Source organism: Rhincodon typus, chromosome 30 (genome assembly GCF_021869965.1).
Source record: "Rhincodon typus isolate 14 chromosome 30, sRhiTyp1.1, whole genome shotgun sequence".
Taxonomy (NCBI): Eukaryota; Metazoa; Chordata; class Chondrichthyes; order Orectolobiformes; family Rhincodontidae; genus Rhincodon; species Rhincodon typus.
The window spans coordinates 26906123-26929520 of NC_063361.1; the positions used below are offsets into that span (position 1 = coordinate 26906123).

The following is a 23398-nucleotide window of genomic DNA, read 5'->3' on the forward strand; positions in this document are numbered from 1 at the left end:
TCTACTTCGAGCGTTGCTAGCTGTTTAGTGCTCTTCTCTTTGTTTCTGTTCTATCTTATTCAGCTTCTCTCCCACCTCTTCCTTTAGAGTGACATTAGCAGTGTCCTCTTTGTAGCTGACAAAGGCAAGTGCTCATTTAGTACCTGAGCAATGCCCTCTGCCTCCAAATAAAATTTTGGATTCTAATCTTGATCTGAGCTCTATTATACCACCATAAACCTGTTACTATGATTGAGTTTGTATCTTTTTTTAAAATCTTTATGGAAATTGATTCAGATTGCTATCACTGAGTACAATTGCATATTTTTAACTTGAAAAATGCACTATATTACTGAGCCCTGTTTGTAGTTTTTTGGCATGTAGTGTATATTCCATGAAAGGCAGTGTCAATTCCTTACCAAACTTTGGCTAACGCTGAAAATGGAAAGAAAAATCTTGTTTTATATAATACCTTATCATGCTCTTAGGGTGTTATAAAATACATTGCATCCAGCTTTGCAGTGGAGTGGCACAGTGACTCAGTGGTTAGCACTGCTGCCTCACAGCGCCTGGGACCCAGGCTCGATTCCACCCTCGGGCAACTGTCTACGTTGAGTTTACACATTCTCCCTGTGTCTGCGTGGGTTTCCTCCGGGTGCTTCAGTTTCCTTCAAAGATGTGCAGGTTAGGTGGATTGGCCACGCTAAATTGCCCATAGTGTCCAGGGATGTACAGGCTAGATGGAGCAGCCATAGGAAATGCAGTGTTACAGGGATAGGGTGGGGGGTTGGTCTGGGTGGGATTCTCTTCAGAGGGTCAGTGTGGACTCAATGGGCTAAATGGCCTGCTTCCATACTGTAGGGATTCTATGATGCAATGCAGTGCATCATGATGAGGACACACTCTCTGCTACTCCAGCTTTGCTGGATCTTTGACATCCATCTGATCTCATTAAAAGAGATTACATCTTAGATTCTTCTAGGCCCTGAAGTGGGCCTTGAACCCATTCCCTCCTGAGTTAAAAGACAAAACCACTTCTGACTGTCCAAGTTCACATGAAAGTGGCTGAAATTGGCTGGTGAGGTGAATGTGAAGATTGAATTCTTCAGGACCTCAGTACATTGTTACGTGGCTGGCAAAGTTACTTAAGCCAATCCTTTGCATTTTATGTATTTATTTACCCCCAGTTATATGGATACAGAACAATATGAGGAGGCTGTAAGAGATTATGAGAAGATTTACCAGACAGAAAAAACGAAAGGTAAGCCTGCGAGGAGATGTTTCTTTACAGGCTTTGTTGATCTAAATCTTTAAATGAAACAAAATATCTCAAAATATTTAAAAACCGAAAGAACTGCGGATGCTGTAAGTCAGGAACAAAAACAAAGTTGCTGGAAAAGCTCAGCAGGTCTGGCAGCATCTGTGGAGGAGATCAAAATATTTAAAATATCTCAAAACATTTATTCAGCGAAATGAACAGAACCTGTTTGATTTATTTGTTGAAATTGTTCATTGGTTATATCTGACAGTCTGCATTCTTTTGGTGGTATGCAGCATTAAGTGCACATGGTATTGTGTGACAGCTAATAACCTGTACCTTGCTTTGTGATCCTTTGGAGGCTGCTTCTGGTGACGGTGGCAGTGGCGTTCTGGCATACTGCTGGATTTGCCCAGTGAATTTTCGTTGTATCAGTGCAGCAATGACATTTACCCGATTGCATGTAAGATGGTGTGTCCCACTGTCAATGAATTTGAGGGTATGAACCTATGCTGTTTCACCAAAGTATGTTTTCTAAATTTAGTTAGTTTACACTGCTCATTTCTAATTTATTGAGAGGTCAAGAATTGAACTTGGTGTTCCCTCAAGTATAAATCAGCAGGTGACGGAGAACAAATTTGCAGTTAACATTACGTGTGGGTTTTATAGGCAGTGGTTTAGTCGGCTGAATCGCCATCTCCCACTCGGAGCTGAATGTTTTTATCAAGTTCCACAATTGAATCTTTAAGACCATCAGGCATTTCTCTGGTTTAAGCTGTTCATATTCCTTTTGAATTACCTGTAAACAGCTAAATACAAGATTGGAATCTGTAAATGAGCAAAGTCCTTAAACACAAAGATAAGTAAAGTACTTGAATTTGTTGTAACTTAAACTTGCTTTGTTATTACTCCTTCCATCAGCCCATAACATTTAGGTTCTTTATTTTTTATGCTTCCTGTTGTCAAGAGCACAAACAGCTTCTTAAGAATGCACAACTGGAATTGAAGAAAAGCAAACGAAAAGATTACTACAAAATTCTTGGCGTTGATAAAAGTGCTTCAGAAGATGAAATTAAGAAAGCTTATAGGAAGCGAGCACTGATGCATCATCCAGGTATGATGGGTTTCAGTTTGTTAGCCTGATACAAGAGCATGCACCTTGCAAACTGCTTGCCAAAGCTGGGTCTGATCCCTCGTGCGGTTGAAATTAATGGTATCTGAAAAAAAAATTTACTTAAGAATTTCATTTCGAAGTAGAAAATAAGATAGTACTGCTATATTTATCTATAAATTTAGGGTATTTTATGAGAAGTTTTTGTGTCATTGTACCTTTTAATGACCCTCATTCTATTCGGGCTGCTGCTGGAATGAAAAGGTCCTATCTTTTTATCTGCTTTTATTTTGTGGACTGTAGACTAAAAAATAAATGATCTGTTTTAAGCCAAGGAGACTCTGCAAAGACATGAGTACAGTTTAAAAAAGTCACGTTTATTGGATCACGTTTGTGTGGTACATCATGTTGCATTTTCCCCGGAACAGTAAGAGCAGAACCAGACACCAGAACTAATTGATTCCAAATTCATAGACAACTGCTTGACAACTTTTTAATGATTTCTGACCAGGTAAACATGGCTTACGTGGGGCCAGTGTAAGAATCATCCAACTTGCAAAAAGAAAGATTTTAAAAAACTATATGAAGGTACCAGAAAATCTCCAGTAAGAGCAAGCTCACTTCCACTCACTTTTCTCCTCGAAGCCCTGTTGAAGGAGGAGTGAAGCAAGTTCAAAGACTACGAAAGGACAAATTCTAAGCCAGTGAATGCAATAAAACATTGGTGTGCAAGCAACCTTAGGTCAAAAGCAAAGAACAGTAAAGAATTGAAAGGAAGATAAAGGAAACAACTTGTCACACTTCAGAGATACTCTGAGGCTCCCCTTGAAGCTGGCCACTTTGCAATTAATGACTAAGAGGAGCTTGTGACCAGTTGTTCAAAATGGTGGAACTTGTCCGCTCATCAGCATCACACTTTCAACCACAGTGTCTTAATGATGAGGTGGAGTGTCAGCAGAGAAGGATAGAACCCAAAGCATATTCTGGATCCCACTACTTCATGGGGCATTCTGTCCTGTTTTTCCAAATATCTATAGGTTGAGAATCTGCCTGTGAAGTTGCATAAGGGTCTAAGGCAGAAACTCTGAACTCTGAGTTGACATTATCCTTGACAAAGTGGCAATGAATCTGCATTTCCATGTTTAAAGACCAGTGCATCTGTATTGTCTAGACTCCTTTCTTTCCGTATTCTGAGAATTGTATCAGTTTGGTTATATTTTATTTTACTACTATCTCCCCAAAATAGATTATATCACATTTCTCTGCAATGAACTGCTTCTGCCGCGTAATGGCCCACTCTGTTAACTAGTATGAACCAGCTGCTTTCTATTCAACAGTTTGTATTGACACCTCATTTGGTATCATCTGCATAATTCCTTTTGTGACTATATACAAACTATTTGTATGAATAGAAAGCAAAGAGCTCCTCAGTGTCAGTTGTCATACTTTGAAAAAATTGGCAGCACTGTTGTCCAACATTTTTTCTGGCCAAATTGCTTCATGGCCTGAGACTAGTTCATGTATTGCAGAAATTGACTCTGAAGTAAACTGCCACTTCATGTATTTGAAAAATGTCCTAGTACGTTCAGAATAGGTCAACAAACAGCAAAAAACTATGTTTCAGTTACAGACTAATGATTTTTTTAAAATGTATGTACGTCCTAATTCTTTTAGTCCTCAGTGCATTGTCCAAAGTGAGCTTTTCTTCATTCATTGCTGTGGCTGTCTTCCTCCATTTTACCAAATGTATATCATTCAGAAACTTTCCCATGTTCAAGCACCATCCAGTGGTAAAAAATATAGCAATGAACACAGTAATAAATCTGTTTACTGCACACAATATGCTGCCAAAGCCTGCAGTTTGATGCTGCTGATTTGGAACTTTCCACCCAGAGCTGAGAATTATCTGTTCAATATTGTTTTATCATATTGAATTTTCAAAAGTGGTCATGCAGTATCTGTGGATACTGTGTTTCTGCAAAATGCTACTTGCAAAAAATGGGGTTTACTTTGCATCAAAATTTCATTGCTACTGTTCCACTGATGGTGCAGAATAACAGATCAGGATGAATTACAAACTAATAAGTAGATCTAGCCCTCCTATTCTAACTCTCCATTGATCACAAGCAGAGTGATAATCCAGGAATCTAGATTTATCAGTGAAATTTTCCTGCTAGAGCTATGCAATCAAAACAGCCATGGCTTCGTAAACGATATTTGTGAATATACAAACAGTCCCCAGGTTGCGAACAGGTTCTATTCTGGAGTCTGCTTGCAAGACGATTTGTACGCAAGTCAGAACACGATGCAGGACAATGCTAAGCAGCTTGTCATAAGGATCGGAAGTATTTTGGGTTTTTTAAAATTAAATCACTGTAAAGGATCGTGTTTGTAAGTATGATCATTAATAAGTCAGAAGTTCATAAATCAGGCATTCTCTGTCTACGTCCATGAAATATAATTGTGAATATATACCTAACTGTTCAGTGATTTCTGTGCCTGTATGAAGATTATACATTTGAAAGTTTCATATTAAAATTGCAACAAGAAACACACTTCAGTGCTAACTGATCACTTTACACTTCTGCACAGATCGACATAGTAGTGCCAGTCCAGAGGTACAGAAAGAAGAAGAAAAGAAATTTAAGGAAGTAGGAGAAGCTTTTAGTATCCTCTCAGATCCAAAAAAGAAAGCACGTTATGATAGTGGTCAAGATGTGGATGATGATGGCATGAACTCTGGTGGTAAGTGCTGATAAAACTATCTCATGTTCAGCGCGATAGCCAGCGACATTTCTCTCCAGGTTTTAACATAGTATTCTACACAGGTTTTCAGTCTGCAGATTTATACCTCCGTTTAAGGTCACTTGTAAGCTGATGACTTGTTGCATAAAGGCTCTGCCTGGGATCTTTACCACAAAGGCTCATTTGAGAGGCAACTATATCAATACTGTCAGGTCTATAGGAAGTAGCTTCTTGCATTCACCCAATTGCCACTCGGACTGGCTCACACTGTGCAGAGCCCATGATTACAGTAAAGTGTTTTGTTTTATTTTCACGTGTGACGTGATAGGCAAATTTGGTTCCAGTAGCTCTTGTGCTTATATGTGCACCACCTGAGTGCCCTAAGTACCTAGATCAGAAATCAGAAGAAAGATTTAAAAAAAAGACATGAGGGGCAATTCTTTTACGCAGAGTGGTTTGTGTGGAATGAGCCGAGGAAGTGGTGGATGTGGGTACGGTTACAATGTTTAAAAGACATTTAGATAAATATACGAATAAGAAATGTTTGGAGAGAGTCAATACAGTATGGAGCTTGAGGAACACAGCAGGTCAGGCAGCATCACAGGAGCAGGACAATTGACGTTTTGGGCCTAGACCCTTCATCAGGAGTGTTCTGGGCCCAAAACGTCAACTCTCCTGCTCCTCTGGTGCTGCTTGACCTGCTGTGTTCCTCAAGCTCCACACTGTATTGACTTCAACTCCAGCATCTGGAGTTCTTGCTTTCTTGCTATCTCGGAATGTTTGGAGGAATATGGGCCAAGCGCAGTCTAGGTTGGGATTGTGATCGGCATGGACTGGTTGGACCGGAGGGTTTGTTTCCATGCTGTATGACTCTGACTCTCTTTCAGGTCAAAGTCAGCCAAAGGGAAAACTTGCAAAATAAGCTTAGTTTGCTTTTCCTGCAAATTGTTTTTAATTATTTTGTTAATGTCATTTATTTTTGTTACAGATTTCGATGCTAATAATATTTTCAAGGCATTTTTCGGTAGCCCGGGTGGCTTCAGTTTTGAAGGTGGGTTTTAAGTTTTTAGAGCATTTGATAAACCCAAAATGTGTAATGGTGTGCTTTTAACTTAAAAAAAAAAAATTATATTGTAAGAGTTCTCCCACTTAAACCAGTTGCTGAGTGAGCAGACGCAAGGCTTCCATTGCACTGAAATGAGAAAATGCTCTTGTCTGGTATTAACAATTGGGATTAGATTAACCATGTCCAGCAAGAATAGACAGTTTAACAACATTTACTGTCCCAGCTCATGTGCAAAACATAGATGATTTCCCCATAAAACCACAAACTACCAATTCAGCATTTTCCAAGAAAGACTACTGACATTATTTTCAAACAGATGAAAGCGAACGTTCGTTCTTCCAGTATTCTGACCCAATTGCCTTTCGAATAGAGATGGTCAAGTCTTAGGTTCAGTGTGGACAAGTGTTAGGACTTGAACCTTCTGTAGTATTAGTCCCTGAGTTACTGACCCCTGCCTCCAAGTAATATTGGAATAACTTACCAAGGTACAGTGTCCGATTATACTTGAGAAACCTTCCAATAATGTATTAAACATATGACAGTTTTAAGTTGCTTAAAAATAGAACTGACATGCTATCAATTGCAGCTCTTTGCAACCTAACTTGTGTCCGAAAGGCTTCTCTTATCGAGGGAAGATTCGCTCCAACTGTGTTGACCTACCTTTAACCAAATGGAAATTGCTGTTCAAATGGAGTACGTTTGTAGCTGTTTAAAGATTGGTTGCAGATGTTAATAGATCTTTTTTTTTTCTTTTTTCAGCTTCTGGTCCTGGGAATTTTTTCTTCCAATTTGGCTAATGCACAACCTTCTGTTCAATGTCACTGGGTGTAACTCGAGCAAAAATAAAATAAATACCCCTGTTTCCCTGTGTTTAATCTATTTAGAGGAAAAACTTTCATGTTTCAGTTGAATACTTCTTGTATTCATGTAATTCTATGTTTTTGTTGAAAAAGAAGCCGTCATCACAGAATGTGAAGCTGACCTTAATGCTTTGTTTTTATAATCATATTAATTAAAAATAAAAAGGATTACCTCATTTTGAAGTATGCAGTCCCTCACGCTAATGATCTTCAGTTGTGTAAATAAAGGCATTTGAGCTTTTATGTAGATGAGAGTATTTCCTCACAATGCAGGAAAATCCACATTTTATTCAAACAAAAACAGACCTAGCATTTGAAGCAGTGGATTTTTCTGTGCTACTGTTCAGCAGAATTACGAATTTTTAAATGACTGGTAGAGTGGCTCTCTGCATCACCCTCTCTGCATAGTCCAATTTTTATGTCCTTTCTAGTTATCAACCTTGTTGGAGAAAGGAACATTTGCTACTGACAGTTACAGGTGCTAGCATAAACTCGCTGCTGATAGGGACAGGGAAAAGAGAGAGACAAAAGCGATGTGGTTAAAGGCAAGTTCTGTTGCAGTTTAGCTTTGGACTTGCAAGAACCTTGCCACTGATTTAAACTCAGCAGTTTAGGAATTCTCTGAACCAATATAATTACGTTTCATAAAGGTCTTCTGAATAAAATATCTTCAGTTCTGAAAGCCTTGCAGTGCTCAGTTTCCACTTTGAGGAAGTAATTTGTATTTATGATGTAACTATTCTACCTGCATGTGCTTAGTGGATGTCTTCACATTGTGAGCTACAAGTGCAGAAGTAAAATTACCATGAAAGGAAACATGAAATCCCTCAGTGTAGCTGAATGTTAGGTATGGCATCCCACAAACGTCATGTTAATTTGCCCAAAATAAATCACATTGATGTGATTCATCGCCAAGATCTTCCATGTGTTCCCATCGGGCGTGCTTGGGAATTTCCCATCATGCTCATACCATTGCCAGTTTGGGTGACTTGTACCTGATGCTAATCTGTTTCCGTCGTGGAGGTAGCAGTTTGATGATGTCCACAAACCTTTTGAGCCAAGGACACCATTTGGTAAACAATTAAGGTAAAGTCACTATAGTCTCAGCAAACCAGAGAGCTACGCTCTCATTAGAGAAAGATGAACCACACCTCAGACGAGGGGAGAGATTAAATGAGAGTTCTTTGTGGCAACCTCAAGCCAGTGCTGTTGGTGTCACTCTGCATTGCAAACCAGTATCCAGCCAACTGAGCACTTCACCTAGTAAACAGTCCCCAGTACCCGAGGAGTCTTAACTGGTTGTCAACAGACTGCAATATAGGAGGCAGGTGGACTTTGTGAGGGGAGAGGCAAGTTGCCACCAGCTCTGCAGTTTCTAATTGCTGCTCACAAATTGGCCAAACCTTTAGTCATGTATCTGAGGCAAAGAGATTTAATGAGATGGGATTAAAAGAGGACATTACATTTAAAATTGTACAATTCTGGTTATAGCCCTATTCTATCTTTTCTGTTTTTATGCAGTTCATTGAGGCATCTTCTGGTCTGTACATGTAATTTGGTGATGTGGGAATAGGAAGGAGGGAAAGCTACTTCAGAGTAAAATATTTACCTCCATACGTATTGCACAGTCAATGGTTTTTAACAATTGAACTAATGTCCACAGGGAAAGTGGAGTTTACCTGTCTATTTAAATTTAGCCCTTTTTCATTTAAAATAAACACCAAAAATATTCACCATTATAGAATAAGACACAAAAACGTGACCTCCTTGTGTTAAAATCCTGATCATTGGGACTACAGAGTGGAGAAACGGAAGGGATGGCTGTACATCGAATCTCCCCACCATCCAGTAACTCGTGTTCAGGAAGCATCAAGTTCACAAACCTCACATTTCTTTAGTGCTATGCACGGTACTCACTTCACCAGATTTGGCTGTATTGCTTTTATTCAGAAAGAAATTAAACTGTTGTTGACTTTATTTAACGAAGTTTAGTGGCATTCCGTTGCAATTCACTCTTGTGGTTTGACTCCATAAAATGCAGGCATTTCTGGAGATGTGCCTTTTGTACAATTCATAAATTTAGACATAGTGCATTAATAAATTGCATGTCCATCCCACTTCAAAATTCCTTTTACTTACAAATGATGCCCTTCTCATAAGTATCAAATGGTTTGATTTGTTTTAGGCATTAGGCTGGTTACTTTCATTTGGTTAAATTTGCGAGTGGATATGTGCCATCTGGATTTTCTGTATTCATTAAAAAGGCACTTAAAGCTGATGATGTTCTCTGCAGAACTGTGAATTTCTTGCAGCATTCTGTGCAAAAGAATGCCAGGCATGACGGTGAAACCTATCTTTTATGATTGGCCAGCATATTTGTGCAAAATGTTAGTAGCTTTTGATTTGGCTTTCTGGGGAAAAACAAACTAGTAAGTCAGCTGTTCCACTTTTAAATTTAGGGTGCTACTCATTTGTTTTTTAAAAAAGGTTAGGTCTTATTGAATATTCAGAGATGGCTTTTAAAATGTTCTCAATGGCATTGAAGCAAATATTTGAATATGTGCATTTAAGACATTGAAAATATTCTTGCCAGCTCCAGAAAGTAGGTCAGCTTAGCCTGTCGTTGCACTTTTATGTTTATTTTGGGTGTAAATCTGGCTTTTTACAGAGGTTTCCTGCACTGCTTGTTTTGGGCAGAGAGGCAATATCATTTAAAATATATATTTTTTAACTTAACAAACCATATCATTGTAACTTAGTTAAAGCAACATTGGGAGAGGAGAGGTGAAGAGGAATAGGCAGAAAAGATTCCTGGACAGCATTAGCTCCTGTTATGGTATTAATGAGTAACTTAACACATGAGCAAATGATGTTTCTTAATCGACGTTTGTAGCACTTTTTTTTTGTTAAAGATGCGGATTACTTTTGAATATTCTTAAAGATGTACTCATTTTCTTCCTTGAGAGGCACTAAAGGGGCTTTCATGCCCCACCTGGAAACCAAAGCATTTTTCTTCACAGAATGTTTGTGGAAACAGTTCAGTAGAAAATGGCTTCAGAGAAAACGTAAATCTGATTTTTTTTTACATGTTTAAGAATCCCTGAGCTGGCAGTGTTTCATGTCTAAGAAATGGACAAGGGGAAAGTGGAATTCATAAGCTCCTTGATCTGATGTTTTGAAGCTTTGCTATATATTGTCAACCTGTCCAATAAACAAAGTACATCTTAATGTAAGGTTAAAACATGAAGAATTCTGCCCCACTCCCCTCAATCTTTTGTTACCCATCCCTCCCCATCCTAAACAAGTCAGGCCACAATCAGTGATTCATCTAAGGATACAGCTCCACAGGTGTCAGTGTCATTTTAATACTTCATCCAACTGTCTGTTAATGCCATGTTCCATCCTAATCTTCCACCCAATGTTCACCTATGTGCATTCCCAATAGGGACCATCGAAATGATGAGAGTCATTCCGGGCCTTTTTTTTGCCATCTTCCATTTTTCTGGAAAGCTGAAGGCAGCATTAGTGTGTAAGCAGTGAATTCAATAAAGACTGCATTTAAGGACCTCTGGTCTGTTTAGTTCATTGCAACACTAAAAGATTTTTAAAAATTAAAGGATATTACTTGAGATTCTACTGAGAGTCTACAAATAAACATAAAGCAACGTCTAGTGGTTTGATCTGTTTTCCTACATTCCTTCAGGGAATTGGGGGGGGTACTTTAATTAATACTCCAAATAACAGAAGGACGTGTGTACAGGAAACACTGGGTTAAAAAGATGTGCCGAAAATCTGAAAGAAGGAAAAACGTGAGACTGGCATACATCAGGTGGAGGTGCTTCAGAATTGTTCAAATAATCTACACCCAAAATATTAACCAGGTTTGTCAGATGTGTATTTGCAAACCATTTGCATTGCCTGATTGAAAATCATTTGCAATTCTTGTTTTACTGAAAGGCCAATTGTTATTGTGGGTGGGTGGGGGGAATGTAATGGACACATTTATACTGCGCATTATGCTCAATTTACAAACTGAAGTCTAATTGCTGTTTGCCACTGACTACTTTTAGTTTTGTGCCTGCTTTCACGCTGAAAATTGCCAAATACAGATTGTCAGACTGCTGTTTGTTTAACACAAAAAAAAAGCAAATAAAAAGGGAAATTTCTTCCTTTTTTTCCTCCCAAAAAAAAAAGCAAAGAAAAAAAATCAGGTTGTTGACATGAGTGCATAATTCTGTAGATTTTTTTTCGTTTGTATGAAATCTTTGGGGAACCGGCCTAGAGATGTTGCTGAGAGTGTTAAACCAGATATAACATTAAGTGTTAAGGGCCAGAATAGTGACACCTACATAGTCCTGGGAATTTTGGCTTCCAGTACTGTGGTTCCACAACTCCTCCCACTGATGTTTTTGCACAATATTATCACTCCTGGATATCCAAGAATTTTCCGAATTTAATTCTAAGTAGCTATTTTGTGCTTCTGGTGTTTGGATGGTAGACTCATGAAGGGTTTTAAATATGTTTCCTAGTTTGTGTAATGTAGTTCTCTCGTAAACCTTGTGATGTACATTAAGCTGCACATACTTTGTTCTGTTTGTATGATTTCTCAATGTTTTACTGCTGTACAAAATGTACACTCTGTACAGTATTCATGTACAAAGTGAATGTTAAATAAAGATAAAGAAATGGCATTGCTCAGTTAAGTACATCCAATTATTCTTTTTTAGCTCAGGTATAATTGATCCAGTTTGGCAATCTCTGTAATAAGCGATGTTAAAGTACACACCCATACCATTAGCTTATTCTGCTCTTACATGAAGTCTGTAAATGACATGGGGCAAAAGTAATAAAGAAATGACAGACTTGCAAAAAGAATTCTCTTGTATCTTTTCTCAGTGGAGAAACTAAAGAACTAATTGCCAGCATTATAAAGGAATATGGAAAGAAGTTCAATAGCATGGTGGGTAGCATTCCTGCCTCTGAGGTGGAAGCTCCAGATTCAAGTCCCAGCCCAGGACTTGACGGCCAAGGGATAGCTGTTAGCCAACCTGTTTAGCTGGGTTACTATCAACTTGTAAATCTTTCCAGCTCCGAGCCAATGAAGGGAAAGATTTCTGGTCACCAATGGGATTGGAAAGAAAGCTGGAATCCACAGTTCTAGGCTACAAACTGCAGGTAGGAGTGTACCACAGCAACCCAGACTCGGGGCTCAGTTAGTTAGAGGATCAGATTGGTATGAGGTTCGATGTCTGATCTGACTGGGGTGAAATAGGGATCTGCCTTCTTGCCTGACCCAGTGATGGAGGTTGTGATGCAGGTAGGTAAGACAGAGACCTCCAGGGGATAGTGTTGTGAATTTAGCAATAAACCAAGGAGAACATTTTGGATTAAGTATCAAGTAAGCAATTAATGGGACAGTTTCAAAATTTCCACAGCCTGATAGTTGCACTCAATGCTGATTTATAAATAACTTCTTCAGAGATGTTATGACACAGGATAGCACGGTGGCTCAGTGGTTAGCGCTGCTGCTTCACAGCACCAGGGACCTGGGTTCGATTCCACCCTCTGGTGACTGTCTGTGTGGAGTTGCACGGTCTCCCTGCATCTGTGTGGATTTCCTCTTGGTGCTCCGGCTTCCTCCCACAGTCCAAAGATGTGCAGGTTAGGTGGATTGACCATGCTAAATTGCCCCGAGTGTCCATCCTACTCTTGATTTAGATGTTTAGGTTAGGTGGGTTCGACATGGGAAATGCAGGGGTAGGGGAATGGGTCTGGGTGGGATGCTCTTCAGAGAGGCGGTGTGGACTTGTTGGGCCGAATGGCCTGTTTTCACACTGTAGGGATTCTATGATTTTACCTTGAGAGCAGTTAAGACTGCAGCATTTGACTTTTCCTAATCAACCTGTTCAGATGTATCATGACATACCTCTAGAGCAGAGAGGATTGAACCCAGGTCTCCCTGACTCGGGTACACTACCGCTATGCTAAAAGCACCTTGACTACAGCTGTACAATTGTTAAGTAGCTGTCATGGAACAAAGTTAAAGCATGCCCAAAGAAAATTTATGGTTCCATTTCCTTTATTGAAACATTTGTGCAGTTATGAATTTTAAGAGAAAGCAATGTCGTGATACAAGTCACTTGATTACACCAAAATACTGCCTACATAAGGGAAGCCAGCCTTTTTGATACTTAACAGATCGCTTCCCAATTGATTTGGAGTAGATCTTGAGGTTTCGTTCTTACAAGCAGAACCCTCGGTTGTTCGGTTGGATTCCCCCCTGCCACAATAGGCAGCAGCACCCTCACAGCCTATCCACTAACTCTGTGTGATCACACAAACAACCTGGCACAAAGCACATTGGTGGCACCTACCCACTGCAGTAACCTTAACCCCGATTCCAAAACTGACTGACTTCATCAGATAATGCACACCAGTTAACATTCAACATTAGGCAAACGGTTACTATTACAGGCAGAGGTATTAAAACAAAATCCTACGTGAATAATCATAAACACTATAAAGAAAGACAGGAAACTGCCGTATCAATTTGCTTTGATTAAACTACGACCTCCATATGTTTGTATGTGGTCATTGCTACACAGTAGAGTACCATCTATTTTAACTTTTACTCCTCATTCAAATTAAAACTTTTCATATCTGACCATCTGGTTCTCTAGCAGCCCACTGATTCAGTGATGGGCTCTGTTTTTTTGGGGTAAAAACCGGAAAAAAGGGTTTTCACTTCAATTGGCTTGGTCAGGTTGAGAATCCACTGCCCCTCATCATAGCAGCAGAGCTGGCCTTTCTCTACATCCACCTCGTGCGTGGGCTGTTTACCCTCCTCAAGCTTTAAGATGTGGAGCAAGTCCAATCCAGTCTGGACTGCCTTCACTCGAGGAGCACAAGCCAAGGTGATGTGGGCCCTGCTACCAAAGGGCAGATCAGCCTTCTCCTTGCCATCCCCACCATCGTCTCCTTCTTGTTCCTTCGGCCACAGCAGTTCCTGATTTTTGTTCAGGAGGACACGGGCTCCCACCGTTCTGGGGGTGACAAACAGGGCCACCACCTGCAGAGTGAAGGCCTTTGAATAATTATCTTCAACAACCTAAATTGGGGAAATATAAAAAGAGTGCAGCGTTAGTAAGACTTAGCAAGGCCGTCACTGTGGAGAATAAATGGCTGTCCTGTTAGATCGAACTCAGTAGCATCTTGGATTTTGGAAGATCCAATTCAAGAGCGAACTATGTGGTAAATGGAAAAGTCCTGGGGAAAACTGATGCACAGAGAGATCTTGGTGTTCAGGTCCATTGTACCCTGAAGGTGGCAACGCAGGTCGATAGAGTGGTCAAGAAGGCATAGGGCACGCTTTCATTCATCGGACAGGGTATTGAGTACAAGAGTTGGCAGGTCATGTTACAGTTGTATAGGACTTTGGTTCGACCACATTTGGAATACTGCGTACAGTTCTGGTCGCCACATTACCAAAAGGACATGGATGCTTTGGAGAGGGTGCAGAGGAGGTTCACCAGGATGTTGCCTGGTATGGAGGGCGCTAGCTATGAAGAGAGGTTGAGTAGATTAGGATTATTTACATTAGAAAGACGGAGGTTGAGGGGGGACCTGATTGAGGTCTACAAAATCATGAGAGGTATAGACAGGGTGGATAGCAAGAAGCTTTTTCCCAGAGTGGGGGACTCCATTACTAGGGGTCACGATTTCAAGGTGAGAGGGGAAAAGTTTAAGGGAGATATGTGTGGAAAGCTCTTTACGCAGAGGGTGGTGGGTGCCTGGAACGCGTTGCCAGCGGAGGTGGTAGAGGTGGGCATGATAGCGTCATTTAAGATGTATCTAGACAGATACATGAATGGGCAGGAAGCAGAGGGATACAGATCCTTGGAAAATAGGCAACAGGTTTAGATAGAGTATCTGGATCGGCGCAGACTTGGAGGGCCGAAGGGCCTGTTCCTGTGCTGTAATTTTCTTTGTTCTTTGTTCTATCTGTGCAGAGAGAAGCACGGTTGCCATTTCAAGTCCATGTGACTTCTTCAGAATCCAAACAACAGTCAAATTGGACGTGAAACATGAACCTCCTTTTTCCTGTCCACAGATGATGCCAAAATTGCTGGGTTCCTCTAGCACTTTGAGTGTTCATTTCAGATCTCAAGCAACTGCAGTGTTTGGCTTTTGTTTTAGGCTTCAGTTGTGGCTCTGTTGGTAGCCCTCTTGCTTCTGAGTCACAAGATTCCAATTTCAAGTGCCACTCCAGGACTGAAGCGCAAACATCAAGGCTGATAATCGAATACAATATGGAGGGAGTGCTGTATTGTTGCATATGCTGTCTTTCATGTGAGATAAAATAAGACACCTTCTGCTTGTTTGGGTGGATGCAAAAGATTGCCAGGTGCTATTTCCGAGAACAGCAACACCACTGTCCTGTATTTCTTTTCTAAACATTGTATAGTAAAGTTTGCAGGGGTCCCCATTTTACAAATGCTTATAATTATGAACATGATCTCATACAGGGATGCAATGTTAAACATCTGACATTCAAATGTTTCCTTGTACTTATGACCAGCTATTTTATATTAAATAAAAACTGAAAGGACTGTGAATGCTGGAAACCAGAAACATAAACAGAAATTGCTGGAAAAGCTCAGCAGTTCTGGCAGCATCCGCAGAGAGAAATCAGAGTTAACATTTTAGGTCCCGTGATCCTTCCCCAGAACTGATGGTAGCTAGGAAAATGTTGGTTTTTATGCAGAAGATAGAGTGGGTGGAGGAAGGGGGTAGGGAGTAAACAATAGGTGAGATAGAACCGAAAGAGAGAGAAGAACATTTGGACAGACAAAGGAATGATAACGATCACTAACAGCCTCCATTAACAGCTATTCACTCTCCTAGCCTGATCGTTATCCATTCCTTTGTCTGTCCACACACACAGTTCTGAGGAAGGGTCACCGGACCCGAAACATTAACTCTGTTTTTTCCTTCACAGATGCTGCCAGACCTGCTGAGTTTTTACAGCAACTGTTTTTGTTCCTGATTTACAGCATCAGCAGTTCTTTCGGTTTTTAAAAACCAAATCATCAGACACCATTACCGCCACCTCCAGCAAGATGCCACCACCAGACACATAATCCCCTCCCCTCCCTTGTCCACCTTCCGCAGGGACCGTTCCCTCCGGGACACCCTGGTCCACACTTCCTTCACCCCCAACACCTCCCCACAGCCCTACGGCACCTTCCCCTGTAACCGGCGAAGGTGCAACACCTGCCCATTTACCTCCTCCCTCCCCAGTATCCAAGGGCCCAAACATACCTTTCAGGTGAAGCAACACTTCACCTGCACTTCCCAGAATCTAGTCTACTGCATTCGCTGCTCACAATATGGTCTCCTCTACATTGGGGAAATGAAGCATAGACTTGGCGACTGCTTCGCAGAACATCTACGTTCTACTCGCAAAAAAGACCCTGAACTACCTGTTGCCTGCCACTTCAATGCACCACCTTGCTCCCTGGCCAACATCTCTGTCTCCGGCTTGCTGCAGTGTTCCAGTGAAGCCTAACGCAAGCTGGAGGAACAACACCTCATTTTCCGTTTGGGGACCCTACAGCCCTCTGGACTCAATACTGAGTTCAATAATTTTAGGGCCTAAACTCTCCCATGTCCCAGCCCCCCATCCCACACACCAGGCCTTGTTACCACATAGCCTGCCATTACACACCCCCTGTTGTTAGTCACTAACAGTCCCCATTAACAACTTCTCACCCTCCCAGCCTGATCGTTAGCAACTCCTTTGTCTGTCCAACTGTCTTTCTCTCTCTTCGGGCTCTATCCCATCGTTTACTTCCTACCACACTCACCTCCCTATTTTCTGCAGATAAACTGACGTTTTCCCAGCCACCAGCAGTTCTGAGGAAGGGTCACCGGACCCAAAACGTTAACTCTGTTTTCTCCTCCACAGATGCTGCTAGACCTGCTGAGCTTTTCCAGCAACTTTGTTTTTGTTCTTTCGGTTTTTACTTTGTCTGTCCAAATGTTCTTCTCTCTCTTTTGGTTCTATCCTCACCTATAGTTTACTCCCTAACCCCTTCCCCCACTCTATCTTCTGCATAAACACCAACATTTCCCTAACTGACAGTAGTTCTGAGGAAGGGTCACTGGATCTGAAACATTAACTCTGATTTCTCTCCGTGGATGCTGCCAGACCTGCTCAGCTTTCCCAACAATTTGTTTTTGAGCTATTTTATACTGTTCTGCATCATGTTCCAACTTGTGTATGAATCAAATTCCAGTGGACGCCAGAAATTAACCTGTTCACAATGGGAGACTGCTGTCTTGTCACTTATTCAAAATTGTGGGATTTTGAGGCTTCATTCTCTTGTTATGCCCCCAGATCTTCAGAATAAAACTTACCGGTCCCTAGTCCAATCATGACATCAACTCAGTGGCCAGGTCTGGTATTGCACCACACTAAATACATACAGTGATTACAAAGATCATATATTATAGATGTTTACACTCCACACAAATCTCCTCACACCCTTCTTCATCCAACCCCATGAACTTAACCACCTGTTCCTTTCCTCCCTCACTGTTCTTTTCACTTCCTCTAAAATGCAACAGAAACGATGGGGGAGAAGAAGAGATGTATTCTCATGCTCTGAGTGAGTACTTGCAGTCCCAATATTCACCAACTGGTGGCAGTGCTGTACTAACAGCCATTTAGCACGTTAAAAATTTACCTTTGAAGCATTTAAAAAGAGTCGTAAGTTTTCCAACTTGCGTTCCAACTTGCAACTTTGCGTTCTGAGGAAGGCTCACCGGACCCTAAACGTTAACTCTGTTTACTCCTTCACAGATGCTGCCAGACCTGCTGAGTTTTTCTAGCAACTTTGTTTTTGTTCCTGATTTACAGCATCTGCAGTTCTTTCGGCTTTTATTTGGAAGTTTTCCTGTTGACTCGGCCAACATTCATCCCTCAAACAACACACCACTGAAACAGAAAAGGCTAACTGGATGTTTATCTCAGTTGCAGTTACCCAATGTGTATTAGAACATAGAACATAGAACATAGAACATAGAACATTACAGCGCAGTACAGGCCCTTCGGCCCTCGATGTTGCGCCGACCTGTGAAACCAATCTGAAGCCCATCTAACCTAAACTATTCCATTATCATCCATATGTTTATCCAATGACCATTTAAATGCCCTTAAAGTGGGCGAATCTACTATTTTTGCAGGCAGGGCATTCCACGCCCTTACTACTCTCTGAGTAAAGAACCTACCTCTGACATCTGTCTTATATCTATCACCCCTCAATTTAAAGCTATGTCCCCTCGTGCTAGCCATCACCATCCGAGGAAAAAGGCTCCCACTGTCCACCCTATCTAATCCTCTGATCATCTTGTATGTCTCTATCAAGTCACCTCTTAACCTTCTTCTCTCTAATGAAAACAGCCTCAAAACCCTCAGCCTTTCCTCATAAGACCTTCCCTCCATACCATGTTGCCACATCCTGGTAAATCTCCTCTGCACCCTTTCCAATGCTTCCACATCCTTCCTATAATGCGGTGACCAGAACTGTACGCAATACTCCAAGTGCGGCCGCACCAGAGTTTTGTACAGCTGCAACATGACCTCATGGCTCCGAAACTCAATCCCTCTACCAATAAAACCTAACATACTGTACGCCTTCTTAACAACGCTATCAACCTGGGTGGCAACTTTCAGTGATCTATGCACATGGACACCGAGATCTTTCTGCTCATCCACACTACCAAGAATCTTACCATTAGCCCAGTACTCTGTATTCCTGTTACTCCTTCCAAAGTGAATCACCTCACATTTTTCCGCATTAAACTCCATTTGCCACCTCTCAGCCCAGCTCTGCAGCTTATCTATGTCCCTCTGTAACCTACAACATCCTTCCGCACTATCCACAACTCCACCGACTTTGGTGTCATCCGCAAATTTACTAACCCATCCTTCTACGCCCTCATCCAGGTCATTTATAAAAATGACAAACAGCAGTGGCCCCAAAACAGATCCTTGAGGTACACCACTAGTAACTGAACTCCAGGATGAACATTTCCCATCAACCACCACCCTCTGTCTTCTTACAGCTAGCCAATTTCTGATCCAAACCGCTAAATCACCCTCAATCCCATGCCTCCGTATTTTCTGCAATAGCCTACCGTGGGGAACCTTATCAAACGCTTTACTGAAATCCAAATACACCACATCAACCGCTTTACCCTCATCCACCTGTTTGGTCACCTTCTCGAAGAACTCAATAAGGTTTGTGAGGCACAACCTACCCTTCACAAAACCGTGTTGACTATCCCTAATCAAATTATTCCTTTCTCGAGGATTATAAATCCTATCTCTTATAATCCTTTCCAACACTTTACCCACAACCGAAGTAAGGCTCACTGGTCTATAATTACCAGGGTTGTCTCTACTCCCCTTCTTGAACAAGGGGACAACATTTGCTAGTATCCAGTCTTCTGGCACTATTCCTGTAGACAATGACAACATAAAGATCAAAGCCAAAGGCTCTGCAATCTCCTCTCTAGCTTCCCAGAGAATCCTAGGATTTTCACACCTTCCAGAATTGCTAACACCTCCTCCTTATGAACCTCAATCCCATCTAGTCTAATAGCCTGTATCTCAGTATTCTCCTCGACAACATTGTCTTTTTCCTGTGTGAATACTGACGAAAAATATTCATTTAGCACCTCTCCTATCTCTTCGGACTCCACGCACAACTTCCCACTACTGTCCTTGACCGGCCCCAATCTTACTCTAGTCATTCTTTTATTCCTGACATACCTATAGAAAGCTTTAGGGTTTTCCTTGATCCTACCTGCTAAAGACTTCTCATGTCCCCTCCTGGCTCTTCTTAGCTCTCTCTTTAGGTCCTTCCTGGCTAACTTGTAACTCTCAAGCGCCCTCACTGAGCCTTCACGCCTCATCTCTACATAAGCCTCCTTCTTCCTCTTGACAAGAGATTCAACTTCTTTAGTAAACCACGGTTCCCTCGCTCGACCACTTCCTCCCTGCCTGACAGGTACATACTTCTCAAGGACACGCAGTAGCTGTTCCTTGAACAAGCTCCACATTTCAATTGTGCCCAGCCCCTGCAGTTTCTTTCTCCATCCTATGCATCCTAAATCTTGCCTCATCGCCTCATAATTGCCTTTCCCCCAGCTATAAGTCTTGCCCTGCTTTATATACCGATCCCTTTCTATCGCTAAAGTAAACGTAACCGAATTGTGGTCACTATCACCAAAGTGCTCTCCTACCTCCAAATCTAACACCTGGCCTGGTTCATTACCCAGTACCAAAGCCAATGTGGCCTCGCCTCTTGTTGGCCTATCTACATACCGTGTCAGGAAACCCTCCTGCACACATTGGACAAAAACTGACCCATCTGAAGTACTCGAACTATAGCATTTCCAGTCAATATTTGGAAAGTTAAAGTCCCCCATAACAACTACCCTGTTACTTTCGCTCCTATCCAGAATCATCTTTGCAATCTTTTCCTCTACATCTCTGGAACTTTTCGGAGGCCTACAGAAAACTCCCAACAGGGTGACCTCTCCTTTCCTGGTTCTAACCTCAGCCCATACTACCTCAGTAGACGAGTTGTCATCAAACGTCCTTTCTGCCACCGTAATACTGTCCTTGACTAACAATGCCACACCTCCCCCTCTTTTACCACCTTCCCTGATCTTACTGAAACATCTAAACCCCGGAACCTGCAACAACCTTTTCCTGTCCCTGCTCTATCCATGTATCCGAAATGGCCACAACATCGAAGTCCCAGGTACCAACCCATGCTGCAAGTTCACCCACCTTATTCCGGATGCTCCTGGCATTGAAGTAGACACACTTCAAACCACCTTCCTGCCTGCTGGTACACTCCTGCGATAGGGTTGAAACCTTATTTATGACCTCACTACTCTCAACCTCCTGTACACTGGAGCCACAATTCAGGTTCCCACCCCCCTGTTGAATTAGTTTAAACCCTCCCGAAGAGCATTAGCAAATTTCCCCCCCAGGATATTGGTACCCCTCTGGTTCAGGTGTAGACCATCCCGTTTGTAGAGGTCCCACCTACCCCAGAATGAGCCCCAATTATCCAGGTATCTGAATCCCTCCCTCCTGCACCATCCCTGTAGCCACGTGTTCAACTGCTCTCTCTCCCTATTCCTCGCCTCGCTAGCACGTGGCACGGGTAACAAACCAGAGATAACAACTCTGTTTGTTCTAGCTCTAAGCTTCCACCCTAGCTCCTTGAATTTCTGCCTTACGTCCCCATCCCTTTTCCTACCTATGTCATTGGTGCCTATGTGGACCACGACTTGGGGCTGCTCCCCCTCCCCCTTAAGGATCCCGAAAACACGATCCGAGACATCACGGACCCTGGCACCTGGGAGGCAACACACCAACCGCGAGTCTCTCTCGTTCCCACAGAATCTCCTATCTGTCCCCCTAACTATGGAGTCCCCAATGACTAATGCTCTCCTCCTCTCCCCCCTTCCCTTCTGAGCAACAGGGACAGAGTCTGTGCCAGAGACCTGTACCCCATGGCTTACCCCTGGTAAGTCCCCCCCCCCAACAGTATCTAAAACGGTATACTTGTTTTTGAGGGGAATGGCCACAGGGGTTCCCTGCACTGTCTGCCTGTTCCCTTTCCGTCCCCTGACTGTAACCCATCTACTTTTTTCCTGTACCTGAGGTGTGACTACCTCCCCGTAACTCCTCTCAATTACCCCCTCAGCCTCCCAAATGATCCGAAGTTCATCCAGCTCCTGCTCCAGTTCCCTAACGCGGTTTCCGAGGAGCTGGAGTTGAGTGCACTTCCCGCAGATGAAGTCAGTGGGGACACTAGTGGTGACCCTTACCTCCCACATTCTACAGGAGGAGCATACAACTGCCCTAACATCCATTCCCACTGTTCTGAATTCCCAAACAGACAAATTAAAAAAAAAATACTAGTAGCCTTACCAAATCAGCGCTCAGAACCTGTTTTTTTGGTTAAAGGAGCAAGATGGGTGGGAGACACTACCTAGGTAGTGTTTCGGGTATTTTCTGGTTAGTTCAGCCACTTAAGTGGACCAATCGATTATTTCATTTCCTTAGAGACCAGCTGTTGCAGGAATTTGCAAATCGTAAAATGATAGCGAGCATTTGGCCCATAATGGATGTGCCAGCTCTCTCTAGTAAAGCTATTTCATTCATATCACTCCCCTGCTCCTTCCCTGGAGCCCTGTGGGTGTTTGTCAATGAACTTGAGTCCATCAAATGGCCTTTCGTTTGGTTCAAATTGGCAGCAGCAATGCTGATAACCCAAACTGGGGATGAAAACCTGGAGAGTTTAAAGGGAAGCCTGAAGAAGTATTGATCTTGAAATTACTGATGCCAACGATTAACATGTTTGTATGGCATTCCCCTGGCCAGTTCTGTAGTAGAAACATAGAAAATAGGCTATTCATCCCTTGATATAACAAGGTGTAGAGCTGGATAAACACAGCAGGCCAGGCAGCATCAGAGGAGCAGGAAGGCTGACATTTCGGCTCTGGTCCCTTCTTCAGAAATGCTTTCTTCAGAAAAGGGTTCTGAAGAAGGGTCTAGGCCCGAAACGTCAGCTTTCCTGCCCCTCTGATGCTGCTTGGCCTGCTGTGTTCCTCCAGCTCTACACCTTGTTATCTCAGATTCTCCAGCATCGGCAGTTCATCCTTGAGCCTGCTCTGCCATTCAATATGACCACGGCTGTTCATCCAACTCAGTACCTGCTCCTGCTTTCTCCCCATACCTTGATTCCTTTAGCCCTAAAAACAATATCTAACTCCTTCCCAATGTTTCGACCTCAACTGCTTTCTGTGGCAGAGAATTCCACAGGTTCCCCACTCTCTGGCTGAAGAGATTTCTCCTCAGCTCAGTCCTAGATGGCCCAGCCCATACCTTTCGACCATGACCTGTGGTTCTGGGCTCTCTGTTCGTTGGGAATATGTTTCCTGCATTTACTCTGTCTGGTCCCAACTTCCTATCAGATCCTCCCTCATTTTTCTAAACTCCAGTGAATCTTGTCCTAACTGATGCAGTCTCTCTTCATACATCAGCTGTGCCAACAACAACTTGTTTTTGAGCTACTTTATACTAATCTGCATCATGTTCCAACTTGTGTGTAAATCAAATTCCAATGGATCCCAGAACGTAACCTGTTCACAATGGGAGATTGCTGTCTTGTTATTTATGAGGGTTCTGAGAAAGGGGCACCGGACCCGAAATGTTAACTCTGTTTTTTCCCTTCACAGATGCTGCCATACCTGCTGAGCTTTTCCAGCAACTTCTGTTTTTGTTCCTG

The 23398-nt window shown here is 42.2% G+C and overlaps 2 protein-coding genes across 5 annotated transcripts in view; one reads left to right on the forward strand and one right to left on the reverse strand.

Annotated features, from left to right (window-relative positions):
* Positions 1-11710, forward strand: part of dnajc7 (DnaJ (Hsp40) homolog, subfamily C, member 7) — a gene marked incomplete at its 5' end in the record, with an annotated part of 33653 nt that extends 21943 nt beyond the window's left edge. Inside the window, 5 exons of the mRNA XM_048614417.1 lie at positions 1167-1240; positions 2205-2351; positions 4941-5093; positions 6082-6144; positions 6919-11710. Of these exons, the coding sequence (XP_048470374.1) occupies positions 1167-1240; positions 2205-2351; positions 4941-5093; positions 6082-6144; positions 6919-6956 (475 nt within the window). The remainder of the gene's footprint in view (positions 1-1166; positions 1241-2204; positions 2352-4940; positions 5094-6081; positions 6145-6918) is intronic.
* A 1370-nt stretch (positions 11711-13080) lies between these two features.
* Positions 13081-23398, reverse strand: part of LOC109913243 (2',3'-cyclic nucleotide 3' phosphodiesterase) — a 31791-nt gene continuing 21473 nt past the window's right edge. For all 4 annotated transcript variants that reach the window (XM_048614725.1, XM_048614728.1, XM_020512731.2 and 1 more), the window contains exon 4: positions 13081-14127. In XM_048614725.1, coding sequence (XP_048470682.1) covers positions 13696-14127 — 432 coding nt within the window. In that variant the 3' untranslated portion in view covers positions 13081-13695. The remainder of the gene's footprint in view (positions 14128-23398) is intronic.